Source organism: Harpia harpyja, chromosome 8 (genome assembly GCF_026419915.1).
Source record: "Harpia harpyja isolate bHarHar1 chromosome 8, bHarHar1 primary haplotype, whole genome shotgun sequence".
NCBI classification, from domain to species: domain Eukaryota; kingdom Metazoa; phylum Chordata; class Aves; order Accipitriformes; family Accipitridae; genus Harpia; species Harpia harpyja.
The window spans coordinates 1880035-1890831 of record NC_068947.1 but is presented as its reverse complement, the minus strand read 5'-3'; the positions used below and the strand labels follow the sequence as shown (position 1 = coordinate 1890831).

Here is a 10797-nt window from a genome sequence, read left to right as displayed (position 1 = left end):
TCCTTGGCCCCTTCGCTCGCCCGCCTGGGGTCGGCTTGGGGCAGGGGGACGAGGGGATGCGCCTGGGGCTATTCTGGTCGCTGTGAGTTATGGCGGTGTCATGTGAAGCAAAGAGCCCAGAAATGCACGTCAAATCGAACCAGTGACTAATCACGGTATTTTAGTTGTCTCGGTGCCTGCCGGGCAAAGAGTTATGGGCTCGGGAAATCTTCATGTAGTAATCCCTGGGCGCTGGTTTGATCTTCAGCTGAGGCTTCCTAAGAGAGTGCAAAAAGAGGACGAAAAGGGGGCTGCTGCCCCGGGGGTGGCAAGGTCTAAACTTATCTGAGTTTGAAACAGAAAAAAGAGAGGAGAAAAGCCAGCGGTCCCTTCTCGCCTGTGTCTGCTCGCAGCCATGCGCTGGCAGCCAGAGAGGATCTATTTGATCTGCCTGCGGAGCAAGAAGGGTCGCGGGCGACGGCTGAGCAGCCACAAAGTGTCATTTGCTGGGATTGTCGTCTAGCTCCATCATCTGTCACCTGATGGCCAGCCAAGCGAGTGCCCGGCACAAGCGTGGACCATTCATCCTTGCACAAGCGACGGAGGTGAGAAAAGTAAGCATAGAATCATAGAATCATAGAAATCATAGAAGCATCCTACAGCTGTTACGACATTCAGCTGTTTTTTCTATAAAGGAATGCATTGAATTCGCTACAAATCTACTAACTGTCCCCCTATGCCAGGCAAGAGACTGATTCCTTTATTTTTTTGGTTGGGCTTTTCTCTAACAGCTGGAGGTCTGCTGGGCATTCAAGCAATGGCTGTTGAGTAGGGCAGCTGTTTCAATATCTAATTGCGTTTTAGCTTTAATAACTGAAGGGGAAAGCGTTGCCTACCATGAGCTACTTCCTATCCTACTGCAAAGCGCACTGCACCGCCGTGCTCGGCCAGTACCAGATGCTGAGATCAGAGGGCTTTCTGTGTGATATTTTGCTGAAAGTGAAGGAAAACGAGTTTCCCGCACACAAGTCCTTGTTGGCATGCTCCAGCGACTACTTCCGAGCCATGTTCAAAAGTTACACCCAAGAGTCTAAAGCCAGTGTAATTCACCTGCAAGTTGTCTCACCCACCGGTCTCCAGCACGTCCTGGATTTCATTTACACTTCCTTGTTGCCCCTTTCCTTTGAAAGCCTGGAGGATACCTTGGAAGCTGCAAGCTACTTGCAAGTGACCGATGCGATCGGCTTGTGCAATCAGTACTTGGTTAACAATCTTGCCTTGGAAAACTGCTGCTTCTCCGCCAACGTGGCCAGGAGGTTCTACCTGCCGGATGCCTTAGCGGCAACGGAAAAATACATGGTCAATAATCTCTGGAAGCTGCTGGACTTGGATTTGTCAGGACTGCTCGAGCTGAACTTCAGGTCTCTGCTAGCAGTGGTTCAATCACCAGATCTCTCCATGGTGAAAGAAACCCGCCTGCTGAATCTTGTGCTGCTGTGGCTGAAGCAGGATAAATCCAGGCTGGCTCACACAAGCAGCCTTTTAGAGCACATACGATACGGCCTCATCCCGGTGGAAGAGCTGCGAAAAACCTACACGCAGTCAGAAGTGCCCCTCTCCGCAGGTATTAAGTGCTTGATCATTAAAGCAATAAACTACCATACATCTGTTTTCAAACAGCCTGTCCTGCAGGATAAGTCCACCACGCTGAGGAACCAGAAAACTCGGATCATTCTGCTGGGGGGAGGGACAGCAAGCGAGGGGCTCGTCACCGATGTGGTGGCCTTCGACGTTTACAATCACAAATGGCGAGCTCTCACGCAGGTGCGGGACAGGGTGCAGAACCACGGCGTGTGCGTGGTGGGGAACTTCCTCTACGTCTTGGGTGGGGAAATAGAAAGTGGTGCCCCGGGTGATGCTAAAACCGAACAGATCTTATCGGTTACGAACAAGGTCCACCGTTACGATCCGAGATTTAACACGTGGACCCAAATCACGGGCATGCTGGAAAAGAGATGCCAGTTTTCTTGTTGCGTCCTAGGCAAGGATATCTTTGCCGTTGGTGGAAGGGGTGAGGATGGGTCACTGCATTCGTCTGTGGAAGTCTACAACATCAGCAGGGACAGATGGACGAAGGCCAGGGAATTGCCATGCAAGATACATGGCCATGCCAGCGCCATTTGCAAGAATACTATATACATCTCGGGCGGCAAGTACTCGGACCCAGCCGACACAAGCAAGGACGTATATTCCCTGAGCTCGCTTGAAGGGCAGTGGGTGAAGCAAGCCCCCATGAGCATTGCTCGGTTTGGGCATCAGATGGCAACAATCAGAGAAGCCATATTCACCTTTTTAGGATTATATGAACCATTCTCTGAAATAGAAAGATACGACCCTGATCAAAACCAGTGGACTCGGTTAAGACCACTGACCTATGATCGCTTCTGCTACGGCCTGGCAGTGGTAGAGGAAACGGCTCTTCTTATCGGGGGAAAGAAATGGCAAAACTCACGGGAAGTCCCCACGCAAGACGTGGTCGGCTACGACATCGACAACGACGGCTGGGAAGAGATCTGCGAAGCCCCCTTGCCTTGGTGCGGGCTGCAGTGCGCGGTGCTGCAACTCTCGGAACCGGCCGACGAGCGGGACAGCGACGGCCAGCAGAAGAGGCCGCCGAACTGCTGAGCTCGCACGCTGCCGAATAACCACCCCGGGAGACGTGCCCGCAGGGAGGTCCTGGAGAAGAAGGAGAAGAAGAAGAAGAAAACTGCAATGGTGCTGAACGGGACGGGGTGGAGGTTTTGCTTTGATAAGCCAAACGCTTGGTGGAAAAAGGCAAGAAAGTCTGGCTCCAGCGTGGGAAAAGGCGCTGAGATTTATAGGGCTGGAAGCCGACCTCACTGAGGAAGGATGTAGCAAGTGGCACGTTCAGAGGCGATGGACGAGAATCGTAATCCTTGACTTTTGAAGAATAATACCTAGATAGCAATTAATAGGTGTTGCAAGTCAGATTTTTCAAAGGTTAAAAAATATAATCCATCTTTTCTGTTTTCTTAATCAGAGGCAATTTTCTCAGCTGGTAAGTGCTATTGAACTTTTGTGCTATGGCTAAGCAAAATGAAAGTGAGCTGTATAAAGACTAGAAAATTGATGCCTACGAGAACTAATAATAAGTACTGCCAAAGAAAAGGTATTATCTGATATGCTACACACTAGGCAAGAACGTCTTAGCTAACCAGCATGAAATTACTGGACAGAAAGCATGGATTTTTTGATACGTAGACTCAGTTATGGCCATGAGTTAAAACAGTGACTGTTTCATAGAAGCCGTTTCTCTCTCAGGAGCCTTGGTTGTAGCACGCCTTTCGGATGCTTATTTTGCCTTATTTTAAAGACGCACACTACCGGTACAGTACATTTCTTTTATATGCAAAAGCTTGTGTTAGTTTAGATGGCCACAGCTGAAGGGATATACTTGTTAATAGACAGTAAGAAACATGTTACAGGAGTTGCTGTAACTAATGCCTGGATACTTACCTCGGTAGCATACGCTGCTTTGTCCTACCTGCTCATAACGGTAAAATTGTTCATAGCTGTTGAACTGGTACCTGAGAGAATCCTGCGGTCAAAACCAATTTACTTTCATCAAAGAGTACGATGGGGAGGGTGGTAACCGAAGATTTTCGGAAGTCTTTATTCAGTCTCTGCCTACATAGGAAACAGCAATACTCTTACTTCTTTTTGGCCGTGTCGGCAGAGTTCGAAGGCACAGATTATGGGGGTACTTTAAGGTCCGCGGACCTGTGCGAGGCCGGCCAAACAGTCAGATGCCACAGAATCACTTTGGTATGGAGTAAACTGAATCTCGAGTCACACAAACGTTCATTTAAAAGCTAAATTTATTGTACTTCATTTTACAGTGTTCCCTTTCTAGGCTGAGAGTTAATACAATAAAAATATATATAGAAGAACATTTAATAGTCTTAAAAGAAGGCAGCACAATGGATAGGACACATGTTCTTTGTCACTAGACTAGCTTAAAAAACTGTAATGTTTAATTTTCACCTTTAAAGCAATCAAGCTGACTTTACTAATGTAAAGTGCAGGCAGAATAGCTGTTGCATAGCAACAGATCTAAGTCTCCTGAACTGCCTTGGTTTTGACAAGGAATCAACTACACAATGTGCATATACATCCATCAGATATAAAGAGGTTTTTATATGAATATATTTACTTTTGGTCCAGTAAAACAATAGCAAGAGAATCTAAATGCTTGGAACAATAGCACAATCCATTTCAAGTCAAGCATTTTTTAAGAGAAATTTACAAAAACCTCACAAATTTAATATACAAGTCAGTACCCATGCAGTAAATAAATGTCCAGTTTATACAAACAATATTCTTCTAATGGTACAAATATTACACTGGATTCAGAATTCTATACAAACGTCAATACATGATTTGTCATCCATACCGACTTGAATGTAGGATTGCTGAAAACGGGCTACAGAAAGGCCACTCTTCTGTACAATTGTGCAAAATCTGCAAAACATTTGCAATCCAAATGCAAGAAAATACCAAGAAAGAAAGAGAGAAAGGGGGGGGGGAAAGAGAAAAAGAAAGGGCAGAAAGAGAGAGGAAGAGGGAAAGAAAGAGAGAGGAATAAAAAGAAAGAAAGAAAGAAAGAAGGAGAGAGAAAATAAATCTGTCCGTTCTTTCCTTCATCCCTTCATGGATGTAACTGCCAGGAAGTGTCAGAGCTCATACAGTTTAAAGTACATTCACTGAGCTGTACAGGCAATAGTCTAAAGTTGGTGAAGAGTACAACTCGCTGTAAAAAGTATAAAGGAGGCTTTTCCCTTTCACATGAGCATTATTAAATCACGTTGTGAGTCCTAACTTATGCAGCAAAATACTGAAAAGCAGCAGAAATATTTTGTCATGCTCTGATCACTTTTCGAAAACAAGCCCGTAAAAAGTAAATATGTGATTTACGATTTCCCTCCCACTTTCCTATTCCAGGTATGTGCCTAACTCTACGGAGCTATTTCTACTCATATTCCCTGGGTTGTCTCCAGCACATCTCAAATCTCATGGAAGTTTAAAACATTTTAATTGGCTTGTGAACTCAGCAGAACCCAGAGGCATCCCTTCCCCTTCAAAAGCAAACCAGAGGCTTTTTTACTCCTCGGTTATTTTTCAGGTTCTGTGCTCAGCTCTGCTCCCATCACACATTTTCCCTGCATATAATACGGCCAAATTTCACAGTGCAGAAAACACATAGGAGGCTACTTGAAAAATCCTATTAATTCCTTTTCTATTGTGGGAATTTTCAAAGCCTCTCGGATTCGGAGCATTTCGTCGGGAACCTTTTCCACTGCTGCTTTTCTGGGCAAGAGAAATGCCGCTCTCAAGGATGTCCAAAAGCTACATTTTCTCTTTTGCAAAATCTGCACGTTATACTGATACCTTCAGTACAAAAGCAGCATAAATGACAGTACCGTGACTAATTTTTTAAAAAATCAACCAAATGTGATTAAGAGACAAATAACACATAATTTGGTCTTGATTAGAATACAAACCAGCATCCCTTTGCACTGATGGTAAACCTCAGCAACAGGCTTTAAAAAAGCACAAGGAAGTAAGACCTAACCTTTCGATACTTAAACTCACACTAGTCATTTCTGTCTGCGGATTTTCACCCTTTTGTGTGTTTGACAAAACTGAAACACAACCACCGCATTACACTTTTTCCCTGTTATTTAAGAAAACTCCTAGAGTTTCTCATTAAATATAAAAATTGGTTTTCTCCCATCACCAAAATAGTACCTGCACTCCAAAAATGCAATGCAATACTGGAATTATATAATATAAAATACCATTGTAAAAGTGACCTTCAATAGCAAAACATTTAGCTTGTAGAACTTCCTGCGTGAAGGCCACAGTCTTCCAAAAATGCTTTTAAATATTGCTCCTCAATAGCTAAAGATCATGTTCCTTATTTCACAGAAGGTAAACACAAGCGGAGCGTTGGTAGCATATAAAATATACAAATCCTCATTAAAGACGTGGTATTGTTGACCATTGAAGGTTTACTTCACACGGTTGAGTAACATTAAAATATAATTTACTAGAGCTCCCACATATTGATATAAAAACTACTTTATGCACTTAAGTAAAGGAGTGTAGCAAATGGACAGAAAGAGAGACCTTTATACATGCGTTTCAATGTAAGAGTGAGTGTGCGCTAAGGAGGCTATAAGTGCATCGACCTCAGACGAGCCATTAACAGAGTCCCTCGGGGTGCTGCTTTGATAGATGTCCATGAAGAGATCGAGGTACATTTGTTTCCATTCTTGAAAGTCTCTAGACGTCAAAGCTGGATTATCCAGAACTTTATCTATAACGGCTACTTCTCCTTCCCTGGCCTGTGAGAGAAAAGGAACGAGCAAAGAGTCAACGCAAGCGGTGAGGCACCGGCAAAATCAATCCCACGGGTGGAAGGAGAGAAAGGGGGGACCAAACGCAAGCCACGGAGCCCCTAAAAGCCGGGGGACTCCCTGACCGCTCTAGGACCTCTTGCGAACGGGAGCCCTTCCTACAGGGCATCGCGCGTCACCCTGCGGGGCCAGGGCTTCCCTCGCCTTGTCCAGCGTCCTCGGCAGCAGCCCCCACTCCCGCTCCTCACCCCTCGTTCAGCTCGAGAAACAGCAAGCCCCGCACTGTTTACTATTAGCTGCCTGCGTTTCTCAAGGTGGCAAAGAGAAGGCAGAAACGGGTAAAATCTAACCTAGCTGCTGGTACCTCCTTACCCATCGTCGGGGCGGGGGATGTGGCTGTATCGTAGTAGCTGGCCAGTTTATCAAGAGATGACGGGCAGCTGGTACGGATCAGAGTAAGCCTCTGAGAAACGTTGCAAGCGGTGGAAGCTGGATACAGCAGACGTAAGCCTTGGAAAAACACAGCTCACGCAGGTTTCCAGCCCGGCTCCTCTGCGTAGGGATGGTTCGGTCACCAGCAACCTCCCCTCTATCCTCCCTGCCAGACAGGTTTCACACTCCTCACTGCTAACTCACATTTTCCACGTCCATACTACAAGTACGTTAAATCTTTCTGGGGAGTGTGTTAAAGGGAAATATTAAGCTGTGTGAGCCCACACGGATGGGAGAGGATCAGAAGGGTCAGAGACACCACCCATAAGCAGCAGGTTGAAAGGCATTTTTCATGCTTTGCAAACAGCAGCTAATTAACATTATCTGCTAGAATACTCATTTTCAGAAACGGAGGTGCAAGCTGAGAATGACCAGTGGAAATGATACCACGGGAACTCCCAATCTGCACTACCAGCCAGGCAGATCGTACTCGCTGGCCGGAGAATGGTTTTGTGCTGTATCACAGGAGAGAGAGCAGAGGGGTCTTTCATTAAGGACTTAGATGACGGGACAGGGACCCTATGGACAAGAAGAGCTAGAAGCAGTTTGGAGGGCTGTCTCAGGCTACTATTAATTTGGATAAATTCAAGGACGGTTCAGAAGACCAACAGGCCAGTGTAATTGGCTGCATTCAGGAAGGAGAAATCAAAGGCACTGATAAAAAGAAAGAATAACTGATAAGGTAACAGCAGTAGCTACCGGTAGATATGACTACCGGGTGTATGGCAAGGGTGGAGCTCTGGGCTATAATGGAGCTAGAAACTTGTCATGAGTTACCATGATGCCATTGCAAAACTGTACATGTTGCTCTATGCAAGAAACAGCAATTATCTGTCTTTGGTACTTGCTGCCGTCGCGTTTTCAATTATTGGTGTCATGTACTTTAAGGACGATTTATACCAATCAAGGTCCAAACCAGAATGGCGACAGGTTTAGAAAATACGGCTCAAGGACAGAAAATGAACAAATTGTGCTTGCTTGGTCCAAAAGAAAGAAGTCCCAGTGGAGCACGAAAACGGGCATCCACTGGGTCAAGAGGTTGCGCTGTTTTTGGAATTCCCTGGAGGAAAGCAATTCCATTTGTAGGAAGCTGTTGGTGTAATGTAGCTCAGGTATCAATAAACGCTAACAACAAAGACATTAAGCATGGCAGCAAGCTGCTGATACTGAACGACAGTTTTGGTACGAGCAATCCCACCATGGTGCAAAAGCACAGGTACAGCGTGAACCTCCTGCCACTCCAAGATGTCTGAGAGTACTGTGATTTTGTTTCAGTTTCTCACGCTTGTAGAAGTCATGTGGAAAGCCCGTGTATCTTGACTTTTTCTGCCAGCCTCCAATCCCGTAAAGACTCACATACCCAGATAATACTACAAGTAGTAGTTGCCTTTCAATGAGACGATACAGTGCAGAAAGTTAAGCACGCGTAAGATTTTTTCAGGATGGGAGCCCCACAGCATGAAAATAATATTGCTTAAATGCTTCTCTAGGTGATGGAAAACTAAATTAATTAATGTTGATAAAGCCCTCTGATGAAAGCTGTTACAAAATCCACTGTACAATTATCTAGTGACTTAAAATGTGGTAATTTAATATAGTTAACAGGGTCCCTGGGGAAATCCAACATATTGTTTGCCAAAATCTCTATCAGGACAGAATTGAAACTGCTGTAACAAACAAAGCAGCTGACAGGGAGGCTAAATGAGCTGTGGTACATTTAGAATAACCATAAAAATCTTCAAATCTATCATTACCACTATCTATTTATTTAATCAATCCTACTGATAAAATACAATGATCCCATCAGCTTATGCAGAAAGCAAGCACACAGTTTTCTCCTGGACAAGCTCAGCAATCCGAAAATAATCAAGCGCTGTAAAAGGTACTGCTCCCTTCCGAAAGGCTGGCTTCGGTTAACTTTAGACTTCGGCAATTACGGAGTGAATGCGTTTCAGTAAATGAAAATGTTCAGGGACAAAAAAGGGATTAAGGAGTCCTCTGATAATTTGGTATCAAATTCTGTTAAACTAGCTACAGGAGGAGCAGCTGACTGAGATTTTATCCGCACAGAAATAAAAACCGATCCCCTCACTTCCACTGCTCTCCCAAGGCACGTTTTTCTCTGCTTTGCGAACAGCGTTGCTCCACGTCTCCCTTGCTTGTTCCACACACTCGGTTCGGCCTGGACTCCATCTGCGCACAATTAATCTCCAAATACAATACCGTCCGATCCAACCCTGGGGCAGGATTTTTCCTCCCTCTTTTATCTCACCTTTAAAGTGCTTTTCAGAATTCGCAGCTGGTGCAGTTTTTCATTGACTACTGGATCGCTACATCTCTTTATAAAAGATTTCTTATACTCCAGCTTAGTGGAAATCCGGTGTTCTCCTAATGGAGACAGGCTGGCCTGCTCCAAGGCTCTGTACAAATCTTGCAAGGAGTCTGCTGTTTTTTCCTCTATAGTTTCAACTGTAATGAGAAAAAGGAGAAAAAAAAAAAAGAGGAAAAAATAGAGAAAGGAACAATGTATCATTAACGTGATTATACGAAGATCTATCAAAAACCTTCACAAAACGTTTAACAGGTTTAACTAGACCATAAGGAGAATATTTCACACCTGCTAAGTTCCAGAAAAAAGTGCTGCGATTGTAACTGCTCCTTCTCGCTATTGCCTTCAGGAGAAAAGGGGAAAAACTTTCAAGAATGTAAAGTCTTGACCCACATGGAAATAAGAAAAAAAAGAGAAATAGTGCAAGGTATAGTAATATTACAGTGACATACTGTCAGAAATCACACCTCTAGTATTGCAGTTAAATATGCCGGTGACTTTGTTATTAGAAGGAAAGGAAGCCCTGGAAGCATCCTGCTGAGGAAGATGATCAGGGATCGGATCTTGGCCCGAGAGCGCTGACAGGGCATTCAAGATTATGTTTATGATGGTGGCCTTGGAATGACATGTCGTTTTCCTTCCTAGAAAAGTCCGCTTCTTTCTGTCTCTGATTTTTGACACTCAGGAGCGTTGTTCAGTAGTCAGTAATGCTGTCACTTGTGGTGGTTTTTACTCTACTACTACCCGAAGGTTCAGCAGCAGACTACAGACAGGACTCATTCATGACAGCCTACCCAGCAGCGCGGCAAACCAAACCAGAGCTGTTTGCATTAGAGGTTTATTTATTTATTTATTACAGGTTTTAAAATATTTGCTCTAACTAGTACTGGGAGCATTTTAAAGGAAAAAAATGAAAAAGAAAGATTTTTCCGTCTCTAAAAACAAAATCAAGCAAGGGCTGGGGCTGAAAAGTTACTCTGATATGAGCATTTGAAATGCTTCATTTGGAAAGCATCGAAACATTTCAACTTCTCACACAGCGGTTTCCCCGGGAGACACCGTCCGATGACTCCGCACACACTTGGGAAGTGCCGGTGAAGTGCCAGGATTAGGCGAGCGGTGAGCAGGAGAAGCCGGGGCAGCCCTGGGGAGCAGCCAGCCTCCCAGTTGCCTCCAGTGCCCGCGGGAACCCCCCGCCCAGTCTTGGCTTTCATAGTGGTGTATGTTTTCCCGGCCCAAGGCGCCCGTGTCCTCAGGACGCTTTCAGGAAAGCTCTTGTAGGAAGGCTACAGCGGTTTGGTTTCAAGCATCACTTTTACCCCGTGCCTGACCCTGCACCAAGAGATAGCCACCTGCACCGGCTGGAAGGTCAGCACGTGCTGAAGGACCCGTAAGTACTGAACCTCAGTCCCCTCAGGTGTTTAGAGGGTTTTTTAATCGGGCACCGGCAGGGAGGACAGAAGTGGTCAGAAGTGACAGTTCTAGCCCTCCAGGAGCTTCCCGAGGCGACCTCCCATTCGAGCCCATACCATGCAGCGCGGCAACTGCTCACCTCGG

The 10797-nt window shown here is 45.3% G+C and overlaps 2 protein-coding genes across 7 annotated transcripts in view; one reads left to right on the top strand and one right to left on the bottom strand.

The window, feature by feature from the left end:
* Nucleotides 1-38: 38 nt before the first annotated feature.
* Nucleotides 39-3856, top strand: KLHL34 (kelch like family member 34). Its single transcript, XM_052793916.1, has 2 exons — nt 39-593; nt 771-3856. The coding sequence occupies exon 2, from the start codon at nt 877-879 to the stop codon at nt 2662-2664; it is 1788 nt and encodes a 595-aa protein (XP_052649876.1). The 5' UTR covers nt 39-593; nt 771-876; the 3' UTR covers nt 2665-3856.
* Nucleotides 3857-3860: 4 nt separating this feature from the next.
* The window catches only part of CNKSR2 (connector enhancer of kinase suppressor of Ras 2), a 216179-nt gene continuing 209242 nt past the window's right edge, over nt 3861-10797 (bottom strand). For all 6 annotated transcript variants that reach the window (XM_052793909.1, XM_052793910.1, XM_052793911.1 and 3 more), the window contains 2 exons: nt 9184-9380; nt 3861-6407 (listed from right to left, as the gene is read on the bottom strand). In XM_052793909.1, coding sequence (XP_052649869.1) covers nt 6192-6407; nt 9184-9380 — 413 coding nt within the window. In that variant the 3' untranslated portion in view covers nt 3861-6191. The remainder of the gene's footprint in view (nt 6408-9183; nt 9381-10797) is intronic.

What these genes read in the sequence shown, in the direction of transcription:
- KLHL34 (XM_052793916.1), top strand. Translation starts at nt 877, where the DNA reads ATGAGCTACTTCCTATCCTACTGCAAAGCGCACTGCACCGCCGTGCTC.